Raw genomic sequence first — 20,121 nt, 5'->3', positions numbered from 1 at the left:
GAAATTATTTGGGGGGAGAGGGTAAGAGGCTCAAAAAAAAAATCTTACCCCTGTGCAATGGGAGATGTGCATTACAGTTAAGTGGCTTTTAACAAGACAGAACAAAGCACAGCTGTAGAACAGGCGCAGACCTACAGAGGAGGCTGGCAATCAACGGTGTTCAAATGCAGGGACCATGCAGGTCTAATCAGACAGGCCTGATAGGCATCGTATCAGTAAAAGAAAAAGATATGATTGCTTTCTCATGTTTCCACACCTACAGATTTCACCTATTACACTGGTTTTTACATAGGAATAGGAATTTATGAAGATTTTCTACAAAAGCCATCTCCTGTAAAAATTGAAAGGGAGGGAAACCAAAGCATGAACAAAGTATTTCCTATTAAAAAGGCTTGCTTTGAAATTGAAGCACAGAATCTAGTCTACGTATTTCCATAAAAACACACAGCTGTTGAAGACACTCGGAAATCTCTTAGCCTCAACAGCTTTTTACTGAGTAGATTACTATTGGAGGTCAATTCATTTTAACCACAGCTGCAATGTAATATAATACGTGATGCATATGAGAAGTCATGGTAAGAATGCAATATTTTAATTATACCAAATAAAAGAACAGATGTTACAGGAGAAATTATTCTAACATCATATAGTCTTTAACACAAGCTCTTTTCAAAAACACATTACGGTAATTTGATTTTTTTTAGAGCCATTCATTAAGTGCCAGTCATCTAGATTACCAGATACTCAGTCTGTGAAGTTCAGCCTTTGGAAAGAATCCAGCTAACCAGAAGCCAGATTTCTATGTATATATTCTATTACAATACCTAGGAAAGACAAGGATGTTCCATTAAAAGGACATTTGTAAATCACCAGGCTTGTCTAAAAAGCCTTTGTTATCCATCTAAGCCATGCCCTTCTAGGTTCTGTGCTTTTGGCTTTCTGCCTCATGTATCTGATCCATTCTACAGGCTGTAAGACTTCACCTCAGTAACGTTTTCATACAAAGAACACGTAGGACAGCATGTTTCTTATCAATAGTTCCATTCTGCACAACAGACTTGACTGCTTAAATCTCAGTTTAAATCTATTCAAAAATTTAGTAGGAAGGAAGCAAAGGACCCACAAGGTCCGAATGACAGACTCAGGACTGTTCAGTGCCCTCCACAGAGAGAATTCAACTGGTCATCCAGAGAGGTCATAAAAGACTCAGATATTCAGATGTCTAAGGTATTTTCAGGGTAATACCCTTGTTTTGATGTTCTCCCTGCAATCATTAACTTCTATCATGGATTTTGCTGAGTCCTAACATTTCTATCATGTTAGCGTTCAAAGTCCCAAGCCAGCTCTGTAGCCCCAAGCACTATCAAGAGAGGATGGAAAATGAAAAGCATCTTGGTACTACAGCACAGTGTTGCTTCCCCCTGTGTTATGCGACATGCCTGCCATTGCAGCAGAGAGCACATAAATGTCTGGAAGGAGACCTCAGATCTCAGTTCTTCAGAGCTCAATGACACAAGAGACCCATGCAAACGCACAAAACAGCCTGAATCAGGGTCTGGATCTCACCTCTCAGATGCCAACAAAGACGGATTTACAGCAACTTCAAGTTCCCGCTTTCTGGACCCCTGGAAGCTGCTCTAGTTACTGCTGTCAGGTGGCTGATCCACAGCCTACAATTACAGGCACTTACGGCAAAGTCCAGGACACAGAGTGGCATTTAGCAACTCCCTGGTGCTTGTGCGCAGGCAGGTTTTCACTGAAGGGCTGCTGCCAGCACTGTGCCACATGAGAATGGCATAACAAAACAGCACACATATTCTGTACCAAGAGGCTCGCTGCACTGTCTGATACAAGATGAAGTCCTAAAAGCAATTAAAGTAAAAGTCAAATGAAGTTAAAGTTTTGGTGCTGTAAGGGCATGGCATCAAATTAGACAACTGTCTTGCCTCACAGTCACTTAATTTCACACAGGAAATAATTACTGTACATATGCCACAGCCACGCCACAAATTTTTATTTATGAAGCGGATAGCAGACATTAGCACAGGGGAAGGGACACCAGAGAAGAGAGTTAATGGTAAGAAAGAGCACAGAGGAAACATGCAGCACAGGAAGCAGAATGGACCAAACAGCCTAAGATGGATGAACCAGAGGGAAGGGAGGCACGATCAGAGAATTTACATTAAACATGTGCTATTGCAGAAAGGGTTTGGTATGTCAGTAATGGGAACACGTAAAGGTGGGAGCCCCATTAGGCTGCTCACAAGGGCTACAGGAGCAGCCAAAGCTGATTCTGACAGCAAATCAGCACAAAGGCCAAATGTGTTTTAATTTCTCCTGCCACGCAATATCCCGCAAGACTCCAGTGGGAGCTAGAGCCCTGACAGAGACTTCAAAATCTGGAAGCACGCTTGCATCACAACCACCCTAAAAAGAAACAAAATTCCGAGTCTTGAGTTTATCCTATTTAAAGGCAAGGTTCCAGATCAAGAATCCAACATCTCATTTGCTATCTAAAGTGTTAATCTAGCCTTACATTGTTTTTTCTACAAACATGACCCCAGTATGTCTTGTAGAGAAAGTCATTGCCTGCTAATCATCAAAATGAGCAAGTCCCCCTTAGCCATCCCCTAAACTCCTATTTTCTGCTTTAACTGTACCAAACTTACACATTAGCATCTAGAGCAAGTCCATCAGACTTCACATGCATGAGTTTGCACAACTGGCTCCAGAATCCACACAGCCAGTTACACACTGTTTGGATAAATGTCACAAGAGTGCTATATATGTGCATGATTATCATTGCCAATATAACAATGCAGTTATATTCCTGTGCATATTGTTTCTTCCAATTATTTACAGAATAATTCGTGGCATATAATATGACTTCATTTTTACTTCTGAGAATATTTTAAAATACCTTAGGCTGCCTTGGCGCAGTTAAGGTACATTTGCTTAAAAGAACCACAAGAACAGTTTTTAGCTGCAACTCAACACTGACTGTGAATGCTGCTGGAAGAGACCACTGTGCATGTGCCACAGGTGCAACACAAGATGAGGTAGTTACTTTGCAAGCATGCCGTCAGCTACTATTGATTTCTATGCTGACTTTTGAATTACGCTAAAAACCTTCACTGTACATCAATCTATCATCCTACCAGTGGCATGCTTTTAAACAGGCTAGTTTGATAAACCCCTCTGGCACACGTACTCTTTTTAAAGGCACCTCAGATGTTTTATTTTTTTCCAGAAGAGTGAAAGGACAATGAAATTAGAAAGAAATCTTTGCAATGAAATTGCTTCATACAAGAGATTCCTTCCAATTACAAGCCATCAACCCAATAAAATATTTTCTGGCTTGACACTAGTTCACATATGTTACACTGTATATCAAACAATTGCTATGATGCAGTTGACTATGTTCCATTCAAGAAGCACACATTACTAAACTATATCCCAACTACAGTTTCTTCTTCCCTTTAAAAACCTTTGATCAGCCAAGCTATGTAATTACTCTCAAGCGTGGTTAGGGTGTCTGCTGGAGTGCAGGGCCATACAGCATTTTTTTTTTCCTCTCTCTAGGGAAAAGCACATCAATTGCTTTCAGCTAAATGCACTCACATATGAATATTTTAGTACAATTTAATGTTTCTGCACCAACCCCAAAGGAGCAGAGCATCAATTTGTGAACATAGTTTTCTTGGAGTTAAAAGCTACACTGGATAATGCAGGATGAAAGGGGTTGTCAATCCTTAGCATTTTAGCAAGCCAGAGAAAGGTAGTCTGTAAATTCAGTCCCAGCTGCATACAAACAGCTCTCTGAAGTTTGCCACTACAAAGCTACTTTTCAACAATAGTGAATTATCAGAGGAGATATATTCCAAAAACACTTTCCCAAGCACGGTCAGTTTTCCCACCGCTACTCCCATCTGCTAGCTACCTAACAGCCTCAGCCATTTATACAATGAAAAGTGCACTTGCTCATCTGTTAATAAAACCCACAAATGTAATGTACAAATAACACATTCCTACAAAGAAGCTAGCTGGATGTAGGAGAAATTAAGTAATATACCGTGTGTCTGAATACAGAATCTTTAGTGTCTCAATATTCTCTTGTATTTGTAATTAATCAGGAAGACGACCTTATCATTGATAAACACAGAGTAGAAAATTTATAAAATGAGTACAATCAAGATGAGAGAAGCGATACTTCTCATTAAGCTAACTGAATTAATTGGTTAATTCTGTTGTAATTTTAAGATAAGGGCCAGAGAATAAAAAGCAACAGAAATACTGGAATAAAATACACCTTGTTTCACTTTCCTTACACTTCCCCAGAAAAGAGCAAAGGAAAACAAAACTGCTATGCTAACCGGAGCAAGCAAATGATCCCTAAGAGAGCAATGGCGAGTAACACAGAGTTAGTATCCGCTAATTACACAATAATACCATGAGTCACTCAGGCATTTTAGAGGGAACAAAACCAGGCTAGCTTAAGGACTTGCTTTGGCACCAAATACAAAGAAATAATAGAATAATGTAAATAATGTGATACTGCCTTTCTCCCTTCCTGCTAGCCCTGAAGCAAGAAAATGACTACTAAGTGCTAAAAAGCCACTCACTGCAGTGAAAAGGACTGTTTAGTAAAACATGAGCTCAGAAAGCATCCCATCCTCTTGTAAAAGAAGCAGAGCAACAGGACTTCCTCTGCTCTGTACACAACGGTTCTGCACCTTCATGTATCTCTCTGCCAGGAATTGCTTCCTTGCTATTCAGCTTTCCTTTTCTGGCTTCTAATTTAATCCCACTCCTGCATTTTCTACCTAATGTAACACCTCACGTTGTTGCTGTGCTTCCACAGCTTTGGTGCATTTCCACTATTTGAACCAACATCTCACTCTTCAGCATCTCATCTGAGGCTGCACCTCTGCAACATGCCTCTTGGTCCTGCAATTCATTACACTCATGGAGACCCTACAGTATGAAATCGAAGCTTAAGCACTGAAGCTGAGCAGCTCAGCAAGTTTACTCCTAGCGATCATATTAGAACTACACTCAATTCCCATCTGCCTTCCCCACATGAGGTTTCTCAGCACATGCAATATCCAAACACATCTGCCTTCTGTGCAATCATATCACATTTCTAGCACAATCATCTAATCCAGTGTCAATTATTACTACATCATGCATTTCCTAACTCCCACCTTCCTGAGTTTTCCATCTGAGTTTCTTGTCGCCTGTTAGAACAGTATTTTGTGCCCAATATTAGAAGTAACAAGACAACAGCAATTGTACACCTGAAAAAAAAAAAACCAACAAAAAACCAAAAAGGAGTTCTGGCTGTGCTTTTCCTGCTGGATACACCCTCTGTGCTGTACACCCTTCAAGAAGAAAACATTGCAATAAAGTCCGAGATGGTGAAGATGAGGCCCTGGCCCACAGATGGTTAACCCCAGATGGACACCTCGAGTCCCACAGTTGGGAAATACTGGTCTGGCCACATCTTCCCTATTGCAGGTAGGAAAACCTACAAAGAATGCTAAAGCATTTATAGAACTGGACTCTGAAAGAACACAGACTTCAACAGAGGAAAATAAAATAAATTAAAAGATGATCAAGTCAGCATTTAAACCCTGAAGAAATTAAACAAGAAGGATACATTTCAGGCAGCAGCAGATCCTTCACAAGGTCAGAGGGTAACAAAATAAACAACGTGAAATGACATATTCTTCCTGAAAAAAAGCAACTCACATTGCCACTGACGTTTAGTTTGTTTTCTGAGTTAAATAAATTGCGAGTGAGATAATCCTAGTGCAACCCAACCTTCCTTCAAAATGCTAAAGGGAGAATATAATTAGAATAGGACACAACGGAAAACTTGGGAGACGCCAAGGGAAAAATTTGGGTGTTCAAGCATAGGTGCCTGGTGGCACTGGAGACAGTGTAGGATTTCCTACCTGAATCATAGATGCTGTTCCAGAAGGAAGTCTCTGGGTCCCCCACAGTAAACTACCAGCCCTGGGCATGTGCTTTTTATACCCCAGACAGCTAAAATAGCATTAGACACCTATTTGTAGGCATTTACTCATCTCCTACATGTCCTTTCCTCGCAAATCTGCACTGCAAAGGTCACGGTTCTAACAGAAGCTCCTTGAGGCTTATGGCAGTTGCCTTCCTCTTCTCGCAAGTCAGAAGTTTTTTTTGTCTAAATATTACATAAATCATGGAAGTTAATGAGGAAGATCACACACTTCTTTGTACGTTAGAAAAGTGGCTAACCATACCTTGGGAAAGGAAAGTTAATACTGAACTAATAAATGATGCACTCATGACTGATTTATAAAAGTTTTAAGTAACTGAAAAACATAATTTACCTCTTTCTCCTAATCATTCCTTTTGTTCTTGTTTCTTTATTTTGTTTTGTGAACAAGAGAGAAAGAACTGGGAGGATTTTTACTGTGAAAACTAACATCCCAACTATTTGAAATTTCTTATCTAACAATAGCAGTTACTCTGGGTGGTGGTGGGAGGCTTGATTTGTGCAGGGAATTTAGTATTTTCTAACTGGATATACTTAACTAATACTTAACAGTAGGCACTCATGGGAAGGATAATTTTATCCAAAACCAACTAATTTGGGTATTATTACAAGGGCTTTTTTCTTAAAACTACGTATAGAGCTTAATCTGAGAACTGCATTTTGTTTTTCTGCAGAACACCTGCATATAAGAAATCCTGGAAAACAACTGGCCTCTAATTAAAAAGAAAAATTTAAAAAACAACAACAACAAAAAAAAAACCTCCTAAAATGCTTGCCACTGATTAAAGATATTGAATATACTAAATTACTTTTTTAATTAGGAAGGTTAACATTTATATTTTAATATATCCAACTATGCCTAACAATTTCCTTCCTTCTATCTCATCAAATAGTACCAATTAGCCTTCTCTTTCATAAGAGAGAATGTTCAAACAGGAGCTGCAATCACCTGAAATCAACAGGTTAAAAAAAGCTACTGAGAGAAACAAAACCAGTACAATTATACAAAAGAAAAATTACCAAATATCAAAATAACAAAATGCATAAATTCCATCATGGACAAAATCTTGAAGTTGAGAGATCCAAGGCTATTTTATAAGTGTAGATGTACTGTAGAGAACTAATTCTCAAACAGAAAGAAGGTGACATTTGTACTCCCTGATTAACTGCATTCTTTCATTACTTAAAACGAACTACAATTATTTCTTGGTTGGCAGTTTTTTCATGTATTAATACATTGGCATTTCAGGAGAGCTGCTGTGGCTCTGAGCTTCTCATGTCCTGTGATGCACTGTCTGGGCTGCACTCCTGAAAACTGAAGCCAGCCATGGAATTACTAAAGGACCAATGACCAAAATTACCCTTCCTTCACCAAATCCACAAAGGCACAAGGGAAGAAATAAGCAGATGTTTTAGATTATTACCTTCTTACGCAATGATCAGCACAGAAACACTGCCCATTCATACACAGAAATAGCAGCAGAAGCACCACCCCTCTTCCTGAGCTTGTAGCTAACTCTGCTCCCTCTGTAGTCTCAAAAGTGACCCAATTCCAGCTTCCCTTAAAAACAATGCATTCCAATCCTCCACTGAGACCAGGGAAGAGACTATTAATAGAAGAGTAAGAGCATACACTAAGATTCTTTCCCATCAGAAACTAACAGCTGCACAGGAGAGCAAGTGTGTCTCAAAGTCCAGCAGCTTCTTGTGTCCAAGATTCTTCCCCTGCTTAAAACCCACACGCCCAGGAGGGCAGGCACTGTGTCAATCAGAGTTCAAAACTAAACACAGAACTCAGGTCTCAGCTAACATACTGACCCACGTACAAATCTGCTTTGTAGTTTTCCAGATACAACATCATGAGCTCTCCCTGAACTAGTGATACCAAGCATACCTCATGGGCAGAGAAAGCAGTCACCTTCTAGGGACGGTTAAAAACAGTGAGTACAATCTTGACTTGATCAAGAAAGTTTTCAGCTCTATTGCTTCTTTAAGTGAACTCTATTTTCTACTGCACAGAATTTTCCAGCTTAAGTACCAAAAAGATAGTGAAGTAGAATTAGGAAGGTGAAGTCAAGAATTTGCAGCTTTAAACTGCCTCATATGTAAGACACCTATGCAGCACACTGAAAAATTAATTCCACCAGTCAGCAACTCCGAGATTTGGTAATTGCAGCAGTTGAAATACAACAAGTTTCTGAGTTCCAGCTCACAATTCCTTTCTGGTCTCATTAAACAAGTTAAAAGTTGTTCTTTGATGTCTTCTGTTACCATACACACTCAAAAAGAACTACTTTCTGAAAGGCTATATGTTTACTTTATACGCACATCCAACAGATTTCCATACCTGCCTGTGTTCCTAATCACAATTTCTACTCACATGCATGACCATCACATCTCAGTCCGTGCTAGCACACATTCTACCCCACACTCAAATGGCCTACATTTGTACCTTCTCATTTACAAATGCTCACTTATGTTTTCTCCGCCTACCACTTTCCCCAGGTCACAAGGAACAATGACAGAAAGGACCCCCTAGATCCAGAATGATAAAAGGACAGAAATCAGTCCCCTGCGATATCAAGAGACATAGCAGAAAAGATGTGCAGCAGGTTGTTTCCCAACATTAAGCAACTCATCAGAATATGACCTTCTTGGTACTTCACTCTACAGCAGCCAACCGGTACATGATTTCTCTCTGAATTTTCTTGCACTTTCATCCCTTACAAAAATTTTGCTTAGAATGTAAATGCAATAATCCCGTTACAGTTACCAAAACTTGAAAAAAAACCCACCACCTGTAAAAAAAAAATCCCCAAAATCAAGAAAACACTTCCTAGAGTTCAAGCCACAAATCAATATAATTTCAAGTGCATGTTGGGAGTGACATCTTTTAGCATATCAATGATAGCTGTTAGAAAACTAAAACACATGCAGCACAGGCAATACGGAAAAAAATCCAGCACGCAAATCCTCTGACAAAACTGCAGATTTATATCACAGCTTGCTGCTCTGGTTTTATAAATGCATGGTCAAATGACAATATCACACTGGGCACACTAAGATTTTTCCTGTTAGGCTCAGTATTAAAACTTACCTCACCTCTTAGCATTTGCTTTGAAGGAAAATGCATGCTAGAAAACATCACAGCTCTTTCATGAAAGATATTTCCATACTTACTGGTGCTACTATTTTACCCGTCTGTCCAACTTGCAAGTCATTAGGAACAAAGCCAGCATCAACAGCTGCACGGGAAGCTCCAACTAGTTGAAAGAAAATATTTCCAGTGTTTTCTTTTAAAATATTAGCAAGCCAAATTTATATCACCATAAAAGCACACGTATGTTACTGAGAAGTCCCACACTCTAAGGGCACATATTTCGAAACTTCCCTCTTAAGAGCTCTTATAGTAATCCCTCTCTATACCACTGGCTGAAACTTCCAAATACTAAGTGCTAATGCACTTCATAAGCAACAGGAAATCCTTACTCCCAAGCACCAAAGGGCCATATATTTAAAACCGAGGATTTCAGTCTGGCATATTTCCATTATTTTCTCTTGTTGCTTTGTCAAAACAGGACTTTCCCATAAATGCCTTCCCATAATGTTCCTCCAAGTTTGAACAGAACACATGTGCCATCTTGTATTGCTGTAGAGCTCAAAAGTCAGGCATAGTAAAGAAAAATATCAAAGGAAATTTGAAAACGCCACATGGACAGTTAGTGAAGCCACCAATTTGAAAACAAAGCCATTTATTTAAAACTATAAATTTATTATTACATGTGACATCTAAACTAGTTAAGATGTTAATGCATTGTGCTGAAACACTGTACATGGTCAGTTTTCTCTCATTAATACAGGAACATAGCAAAAAGACAGCTGTTCAAACGCCAAGCACTGTGCAAGGCATTCTGTAAAAGAGTAGTATATAAGGACATATGAAGGAAATATCAGCTCTTCAAAGTGAGCTAAGACCATTTTTTTAAATTTATACAACTTCGCTTTTTGTTCGTGAGCTTGTGTTCTGGAGATTTGATAAGAATAGGGAATGCTACAGTTTCATATTTTGCTTCATACACAGGCATTTAAATGCACAGCTGACCACAAGGACTAGACAAAACTTTATCTATGGCTAGACTAACAGGATTTTAAGAATTTATTTGATAGAGACATGAAAATATAAGACTTCAGATGAACACAGTTTTTAATATGACCTTTTAAAATACAATAACCAGGCTTAAAAAAAGGACGAAAACAAGTTTACCTGCAGCATGCAATTGGTCTGCAAGATCATATAACAACTTAAAATTTTCACCACTCTTCAAGCCTCTTCCTTAAAAGTTAAGAATGAAAAAAAATGAATAAAAAACATAATATGCTGTAAGATTTTTTTATTGCCTGCATAAACTTTCCATATGACTATCTGCATTTGCAAAAGCACAAATATACACTTGCATAGGGTGTTTTTCGATATATTACTAAACTGAATTTAATATTTGGAGATACAGCTTTTGTCTTTGTGATTAATATTATTATTTCATATGTATGTATGTATAAACCACTTCTGCCTACAGCACCATCAAGATCATTCTCTCAAATCAGATGAAGAGGACTGTTGTACTAATTTGTGCTCCCTCTGCTGGCTTTAGGTACAAAACTCTGCAGTGAGATAACTAAGGAATAATTTCTTAGCCGTAGGCACACAGTAAAATCACAGTCCATCACTTCATATAAGAAGGGCAGAATACAAATATAATTATTTTAAAAAATCATTAAAGCCATTATATAATAATGTTTAGACTGCCTGCAATGATTAGCAATAATGTTAAATACGACAGATTTGGATCTAAGAACAGTTCATATTAGTACAATTTTAACGGGATTCCCCAAATATGACAATATTCATAAAAGGCCTACTAGCATATGTTAAACTCGTGTTTTATCTCTTCACAAAACATACACGTTGGGTGCACTCCCACTGGCCCCTATGCCATATTTCAGAATTACATCATATTTGTTTAATGTATCACATTATAGTGTTCTGCTACAGATACAAATTAATCATTACTTAAATGCAACATGACATTGTTTTGGTATTATCTACTTACCACCTGATACAACCACTTTCGCACTAGTAAGTTCTGGTCGATCGCTTTTTGTCAACTGCTGCTCAATCCATTCAGAAAGACCAACTGGCGGTGGAGGGGTTACTGTATTCATCAGATGAAGAAAAACATCCACAAGAGAAAGGATAAAGCATGTAATTTTCAACCTTTTAAACCTGACTTTACACATAATGCAAAAGTTCATTCTATAACCAACTCTACCATAAGCTTTTACCTATCAGTAATTGCTCCACGGCTCTGAGTTACAAGCCTCTCTCATTAGCTGTGTTTAAATAACCTATAGTACAAGCTGCACTAAAGTGAAGGTCTCTTGTGTAAGTAATATATTGATATTAACCCAGGATAAGTATGCTTCTTAAGGCAGGCAATCAAGCCAACAGTGTAGTGTAATACACTAATCTTAAGTATCATGTAGCATTTGCTCCCTAACATACACAGACATTGAGAAATACAGGATGGTTCATGGGCAGGTACAAAGCCACCCAGAAAAATATGGGGACCGGGACACGCACACACAGCACGTTACTAATGCCTGCCTCTGCCGAATTTCCAGCACTGTCATAAAAAGGCCCCCAGCAAAAGGCAGTGGAGGTGATCAAGCACTGGAGCAGGTTGCCCAGCGTGGTTTTAAGCCTTCGTCTTGGAGCTACTCAAAGCCTGACTCGACAGAGTCCTGAGCAACCTGCTCCAGCTGACCCTGCTTGAGCAGGAAGGCTGGACTGGATGATCTCAAGAGGTCCCTTCCAACTGCAACAACTTTGTGATTCTGTGACTGGATTTCTCTATTTTCAAAGCTACACTGGCTTCATTAAAATAGCAATTTAAACTGATTTAGTTAAAACTGAGATAAAACAATGGTTTGACCTTCCAGCAAGACCTGGACAGGCTGGAGAGTTGGCCAGGGAAAAAACTAATGAATTACAACACAGGCAAGTGCAGAGTCTTGAATCTGGGTAGGAACAACCCCAGGTGCCAGTGTAAGTTGGGGAATGACCTATTAGAGAGCAGCATAGGGGAAAGGGACCTGGGGGTCCTGGGGACAGCAGGATGACCATGAGCCAGCACCTTGTGGCTAGGAAGGTCAATGGCATCCTGGGGTGGATTAGAAGAGGGTTGGTTAGTAGGTCAGAGAGGTTCTCCTTCCCCTCTACTCTGCCCTGGTGAGACCACATCTGGAATATTGTGTCCAGTTCTGGGTCCCTCAGTTCCAGAAGGACAGGGAACTGCTGGAGAGAGTCCAGCGCAGGGCAATAAAGATGATCAAGGGAGTGGAACATCTCCCGTGTGAGGAAAGGCTGAGGGAGCTGGGGCTCTTTAGTTTGGAGAAGAGGAGACTGAGGGGTGACATCACTAATGTTTACAGAGATATAAAGGGTGAGCGTCACAAGGATGGGGCCAGGCTCTTCTCGGTGACAATCAATGACAGAACAAGGGGTAATGGGTTCAAACTGGAACAGGGGGATTGGACTAGATGATCTTTTGAGGCCCCTTCCAATCCCTAACATTCTGTGATTCTCAAACCAATTTAAATTGCTACTAATTTAGCTAGACACTGTAATGACCTATCTCAAATGAACTACAACCATTTAAACCAAAACTCTGAATAGCCAGCCACTTTTATTTTTGCCCAATCTTTCTTTGAAAACCAATCTGATTATTCAAACAGCTGTAACTTTAAATGAGGAAAGGTTTCAAAATGGCAGTGGCAGAAGTTTAAGCAGCAAGTGAAACAGGCACAGATAATCTCCATTTCTGTTCAAAGAGAAAGCAGCAAGTGAGCAGATAATCCAAATTTTCCCTTACCAGATATCACTAAAAAGTGCAAGTACCCATATTAAAAGCATAAAGACTATTAGTTTGCTTTGACAAACACTTCCACAAAACACCACCATGCAGTGAGTATAACATTAAGTGTATTACATACAATGACAGAATACCAGAAGAGATACTCACACTTTTCTATACTGGCACTACCACCACTTGTTGGTGCAGCCTCAAAAGAAGTTCCTCGTACGGTAAATATTTTAATCGCTTCCTCACATTGCACAGTACAAAGAATATTTCCTAAAAGAAAGAGTCACATTATATTTTTAAATAACATAATATCAGACATACTGTGCTTTAAAAAACAAAACCAAGGAAAATTAATATCAGAAACACATGAGCAGTTCTTCTAGAATAGACAACATTCAGTTACTTCCCAAATTTGCAGTTTTAGATTACTAAATTTGAAACCTAGGCACTTAAATTAAAATGTGTGCAATCTACATTGATTATTTTTTAGCTCGATATTTCTGAAGTATGGTAACAAATCCTCGATTTTAAAGGATACATAGCATTCAAATAATATCTTATGAATGAGCATTTAAGTTTCAGAAGAGAGGGGAAAAAACCTCAACTTTGAAAGTGTCATTCTTTAACATAAAGAACATCTATAATTCAAAGTAGATCTTTTACACTGTTGCATGAATTCATCAGAACAGATGACAAAGAGGCCCAAGTATTTGTGGGACTGTGTTTCTCTCAATAAGATATAATGAGGTATTTACTTCACACTGGAGACTGCAGGGAACACATAAAGAGAAAACTGCCGCAACAGCAGCTATTCATAATGAAGTCATATAGAAACTGAATTATTGGAAAGCAACTCAAAAGTGCAACACAAAACCACATTTTGGCGACATAACTCGAAACGTAATACCAAGTTGGTACATGTGGTACAATTTTGTACCATAAAATTAAAAAAAACCAAGCCACTGAGCTCATATCTAAATTAAAACACAAGGTCAGATAAGCATCAGAGAAACAAGACTGGAAAATAATTGTAAATTAAATCAATTAAATATTATGAATAATTAGTTCAATGTCTTCATAACTAAGAAAAATAACCCTGTGGTATCTCTAAATCAGAACTAATGCTAGTCATATTAAATAAAGCTGGACAATTACCTTAATGTCTTATATTTTACAAAATCTGATCAGAAGAACATTAACAAAGAAAAGTATAAAAGGAGAAAGAAATGTATAAAGGAGATTACCAAATTCTATTAATTGAAGTGACAGACCTGGTTTCTAACTGACAGTACCAAAGTTGTTGGATTACTTGCTTTCTCACACACGAAACATCATTGTCCATCCCCAGGTTTCATTTTCATGAACCACAGCAATTCAGATTGTTAAAGTGCAAACTCCTACCATATTCCAAGATTTTAACAAGAGCATTATGTAGAAAAGTTATCAGTATTGGGTCTTTTGTTGCATGAATACCACATACCTTTTGTGATTACCCACCTGCATAGATGGTTCTCACAAAAGTGTCTGGTGACTTAATTTCAATAATGTCAGACACAGGGGCAACATCAAGTTTGCCAGCCACTCTGGGGATAAGATTCTAGAAGTCCAAGATGAAAAGTTAGCAAAGTAAATGCTACATAAAATCTACATGGTCACTAAAAGAACATCTGCTGTCCCAATTTTAACTTTGTATAATGCTGTCTGTAAGTAAAAAGGCACATACGACTGCAAGATTTTTTTTTCTTTTAGGGCTACTAATGTAGCTTCAGCAGCCAAATAAAATCCCATTATTGGAATAACATTAGAAATTTTAGGAGTCTTACAGTAAGTAAACATTTGATATCTTAAATAAGAAGGCTTATTTGCTTCTATAGTTTAAAACTGAATATAGATGCAATTTACTCAGAAATGTGACAATTATGGATTGATGAGTTCTTAGCACTTCAAGGGAAAAAAAACACATTTTGGTAAGCTAGTTACCGGAAACAATAGGGAAAAAACCCTGCACTCTTCCCGCAAAAGTAAAAAAAAACAACATTATTTAAAAATTATTATTAAAATATATATTCTCCTGCTCTGAAACTAACTCTAGAAAACTACACAGAACCTCTACAAATGGGAAGGAGGATAAAAAGGGTAACATAAATCATGAAGAAATTAATGATAGCAAGAGCTTTGTTTGCTTTTTGTTCCCCCTCCAAATCTGGTATAATGCAAAGGGCTCAGTTCTGAAATTTTAAGCATTAAAATCTGGAAGCATAAGCTTTAAAGTAAAAGTTATCAACCTTTACTAAAACACAGCAGGTCAAAATAAGAAAAGGAAAGGAAAAAAAAAAAATCACAAAAAACCCCTAAGGCATTGTATGTAAAGATTTCTCTTAGCAAAATTACAAGTATACGAACTGATACTGATCGGGAGTGAAAGTAGTCAGCTGAAAGGCTGATGTCACTATTCATCCCATAGCAGCAAGATTTCTGAAGTATCCTTTTTCTCTAATTTAGCTGTGCCACACTGACCAGATTGTTAGTACTGAGCCTCTCTGCATACTTAAAAACACATTGCTTAAAAAAAAAGTTCTGAAAAAATGTATTTTCTTTTAAAAACATCTTGGCTAGGACTCGGATCTGTGTTATTTATATACATTTACAGACATTTCAATTTACATGCAATCCATCCCCCGCAATGTGCTTCCAACACGTCTGCACATTCTCATTTCAAAATTTTTCATCTCAATTTACTCTACTTTTCCTTATAATTTTCATGACGCTCTCAGATCACTTAATCTATTTTGTGTTATTGTACATTTTGCCTTGTGTACACAGAACTAACTGGTTACCGCTAAATATTTCTACACAGTTCCTTTGCCCAAGTCAGCCTATAATAAAACCCAGACACAAAATCAGTGTTTCTAACTTCTTAAGCAAACTACTGTAACACTTTTTTAGAACTCTAAACTGTCCATGGCTGACCTGTCTCAGGCATTTGATCCACATCCTTACATACAATAGTGTCTCCATCTCTCTTCTATAAGAAATTTTTGATTTACTTACCTTCCCAAAGGCAGATGCTCCAGCACAAATGTGGGTATAATTACATTTTTTATGAGTTTCCACAATCAAGGGAGTCAGCTCCTCTGAGGATAAAAATATATTGCTCAAAATTTACAACTATTTTATTTTCAGTTACAAATTCAAATACAGTTACTTTTGTCAATGTATAAGAACAACTCTCACCTGCTAGAAATCCTTTGTACATATCATGCTGAGCGACTAGCACTTTTGCAACACCCTGCACTTTGCTGACTTCTTCTGCTACCTATGATTACAAATGAATTTTTATTAGTTTGCATCATGACAGCACATGAAAGCTCCAACTAAACCTAGACAGAGTTCCATGATGGCAAACACCATAAACAATAAGAGAGTCCCTAGTGAAAAGAGCTTACAGACTATAGATTAGTTAAAACTGGAACACAAAAGCATGTGTATTTCAAAATCAGAACAAACCTGATGGAACGAAATACAGATCTTCTGACTCACACCATCGTGCCTTACATGATAATGCAAATTAATTTTATGAATAAGAAAACCACAAAGCAAATCAAACATAGGACAGATTGCCTCCTGTATCCAGGATTTCACAATGATCTCATAACAATAATACTTGAGGATCATTGCTCAGTATACATATATACAATCATCAAGAAACCAATCCTGCTTTCTTTTAAATCGGTCAATATCTACTGCACAAGCACACAACACAAATACAAACGTACAGAAATGTTATGATCTGTGTCCAAATTTTAGGAGAAATCTCTTGTTTGCAGCTGACTCTTTGCCTACTGATGTGATGTATATTTTCAATCCTATATTTAGCCATTTTTCCATTAAATTTGCAGAAGTGAAGTTTAAATGATAAAAGGGTTGCTGCAGATCAGAGAGAAGAGGACTGACAGCAGTGTCTGGAGACCACATGCACTGTCCCAGAACTAGCATAGTTTTACTGAGTATCAGTTTACCCTCAAAAATGAACAAGAGGAAATAAATAAAAATTCCATAATAGCTGCTACAGAATATCTGTTTGAGTAATTCACTCTTTTGTCCTACCAACACAGATTCTTAGAAAGAAGCTTAAAAAACCCAACAAAACGCAAACAAAACCAAACAAAAACACCTTCATTTTCTGTAAAGTACATTTCTCGAGCATGACATACATTGCCAAATAGACACCATATACTCAGTATCAAAAAACAAACAAACAAAACATTCTCAATATTTTTTCTACTACACAAGTGCCAAAGCATAGGGAAACTCAAATACAGACATATCAGGCAAAAATTTGTTTTCATTTTCTTGATCTAGATAAATATTTGCTTCTAGGTCTCCACCTTGAACACCTGGGTCTCAGTTAAAATCAGTCTTAAATAGCCAGTGAGGTTTTTCCAACTCTTTGTGAATTCGGTGCCATAACTATGCCTCCTAAATGAAATAGCACATATTGCTTTGAGTATAACAATTCATAAAAAATAGTCAAGTGTGAAAAATACTATGCATATTTATTTGTACTTTTATTGTTCACACAAGACCACATCATGCTGGAATAAGAACATCAGTAATGTACTATTATTGTTTCTAGATTTTGCACATAAAAATATGACTAACAATACAACAGCTAACGACAATAAACTTTTTTAAAATGTGAGCTAAATTATAAAGTCAAGAAGCACTAATTTCAGAATTTTAGGTTGCAAACACACTCACTATGCCACTAGTAGTTGACTAGTAACAGCAAGATGCTCGGAAGCCCTATTTGTCACTGTGCTGTTTCATTTCTGCTGGTTTCCATCTGAACAGTGCAAGGCTCTTTCCAGGTTCTTAGCACTGCAATATTTGTCTTGAAAACTTTACAGGGCAATATTGTTTTAAAAGTTAATTGGCCTTTAGTCCTATAAAAATGTGCTTGCTTAAGCTTACAACAAATGATGTGGATATTCTCCCTTGTGAAATCAAATCTATACCCGTATTTTAACTTCAGAAGAGTAGTGTTCAAGTGCAGGACATTTCCAGCAGATTAGCAATTCCTGGTACAGTTCCTCTTCACTACAGAGTGTTTTTCAGGCTGACCAAGACGCTACCAAGTATTGCTTCACTGCATTCATTTCACTCTTAAGAAAACAGCATTTCCTACCTTGTCACAGCTGGTACCAGCTACTAAACAAGAAACTTCACCTCCAAGACGTTTTGCCGCAGTGATAGTGTTTAGGGTAATGGGTGTAAGAGTCTCATTGTTGTGTTCTGCTATGACTAATGTACTCTGAAACCTCCGGAGCAGCGATGCCTTTGAAGAAAGAGAGAGACAGAGGAGTTTGATACAGAGCATTTAAGTAAAAAAACCTGCTCCTAAGAGCATCCAATGTTTTACAGAAACTTATCAATTATACAAACTGTAAACCACTGTTGTCAAACAAAATATGCTAAATCTAGATAATTTTTATTTTGTAGGAATACATTTGACCTCATCATATCTATAACATGCTATGCTTAAGCTAAAACCTCCACAGGAAAATACTGAACAATACTAAGAAAAACATTTTAATACATTACATTTGAGCTCAGCCAATCAATTTGACCAAGTACCTCAAAGGGTGAAGATTAGACCAGTAAGACAAATACAAATACAATACAAATAAATCAAGGGCAGCAAATAAATATTTACTTTTGATTGGTTTGGGTTTTTTGTTCTTTGGTTTCTGGTGGTTTTGGTTGCTTTTTTTTTTTTCTTTCCCACGAAATCTAGCAACAGAACTCACTTTTTCAAGTGGTTACGTATAAAGTCAAAACTGTATGCAGTGGCAGGATGACAATTAAGCAGAAAGCTTCTACAGCCTGAAAACACACTAATAAAACTGTTAAATACCATCAGGTTCTTTTTTTTTTCTATTTTCCTTTAAAACATTTGACATGACCACTTAGTTTACAACCACAATTTAATGATCCTTGGATAATAATTTTGACCAATTTACTGTTGACATAGACTTCAACCTCTAAAGCAAAAATGAAAGAAAAAAAAGGCAAAGAAAAAGCAAAGGAAAAAAAAAAAAGCAAAGAAAAGAAAGGCAAAGGAAAAAAAAAGGCAAAGGAAAAAAAGGGATTTGCCATGAAACCAAACCAAACCAGTCTAAGGTCTGAGACTCTGCTCTCTAATTTTCAGGTGAACCTGCAAAAAGCATTATTCCTCCAAGACCAACAGTAGGGTAGTGAAAGGTTTCAGGATGGGAAAGGGAATATTATCCTTCAAGTTCATCCTACATCAAGCTTAAATCAAGACTTGAGTTATCATCAATGTAATGCAAAACATACCCACTATTGTGACCAAGGCACAAACACTAACACATTGCTAAGACTGCACAGCCAAGTACTACTTTTTTAAACATATATTCTGCCCCCATCTCCCCTCACACCAAATTGGCACTTAAATTAAAATTTAAAAAAGCCTCTGGAAATCTGAGAGGTTAAAATTTTGATTTGGACTTCAACCACACAAAGCCTACCAACATGCTCAACTTCACACAGAGAAAGCAAATCCCAAGGACTTCCCTGAAGCTAATCACAGTGTAAAAATATAAATACAAAGATAAGTTTTTGCAGAATCAGGACTGTAATTTGTCATTTTGATTAAAACAATACAGATTATTGTAAAAGTGCTCTGCATTTCATCTTTTATGCTTAAGGTTACTTGTTATGATTAAAGATTCTAAGGTCATTTGAAGCCTATTGCCAGTAACAAAATATTTATTGCTAATACAGATCAGACACCATATTTTTGATTATGTTTCATACATCATTTGCAATAAAAGTTACAAGATTTTAGTCTCCATTTGAAGAATAAATCCATGCTTTTGTGGCAAAAATCCCACTTCTCCAATGATTTATATTTGTGTTGCAGGGTAATATGGACCATGCTCCTGAAAGTTTCTGAAATTTTTAAATTTCCAGAGGGAGCCACAGACTCTTTAAAGATTTCTTTAACAAGAGCCTAGCTTGGCTCTAAGAAGCATGCATATCAAACACACACTTAATTCTGACTATATTATAGTTTTTTCCCTAAATAAGTACCAGAAAAGTACTGCACCACCAGAAAAGCTCTTTATCATTCTGTCA

At 37.4% G+C, this 20,121-nt stretch overlaps 1 protein-coding gene across 2 annotated transcripts in view; it reads right to left on the bottom strand.

The window, feature by feature from the left end:
• The window catches only part of ETFA (electron transfer flavoprotein subunit alpha), a 31,657-nt gene that overhangs the window by 6,155 nt on the left and 5,381 nt on the right, over window positions 1-20,121 (bottom strand). For both annotated transcript variants that reach the window (XM_080351421.1, XM_080351420.1), the window contains exons 2-9: window positions 18,149-18,298; window positions 16,195-16,276; window positions 16,012-16,094; window positions 14,458-14,557; window positions 13,120-13,230; window positions 11,149-11,250; window positions 10,305-10,373; window positions 9,221-9,303 (exon numbers count right to left, since the gene is read on the bottom strand). In XM_080351421.1, coding sequence (XP_080207547.1) covers window positions 9,221-9,303; window positions 10,305-10,373; window positions 11,149-11,250; window positions 13,120-13,230; window positions 14,458-14,557; window positions 16,012-16,094; window positions 16,195-16,276; window positions 18,149-18,298 — 780 coding nt within the window. The remainder of the gene's footprint in view (window positions 1-9,220; window positions 9,304-10,304; window positions 10,374-11,148; window positions 11,251-13,119; window positions 13,231-14,457; window positions 14,558-16,011; window positions 16,095-16,194; window positions 16,277-18,148; window positions 18,299-20,121) is intronic.

Source organism: Nesoenas mayeri, assembly GCF_963082525.1.
Source record: "Nesoenas mayeri genome assembly, chromosome: 11".
Lineage (NCBI taxonomy): Eukaryota > Metazoa > Chordata > Aves > Columbiformes > Columbidae > Nesoenas > Nesoenas mayeri.
Note: the sequence above shows the minus strand (reverse complement) of the source record. Positions and strands in the feature narration are given on the sequence as shown.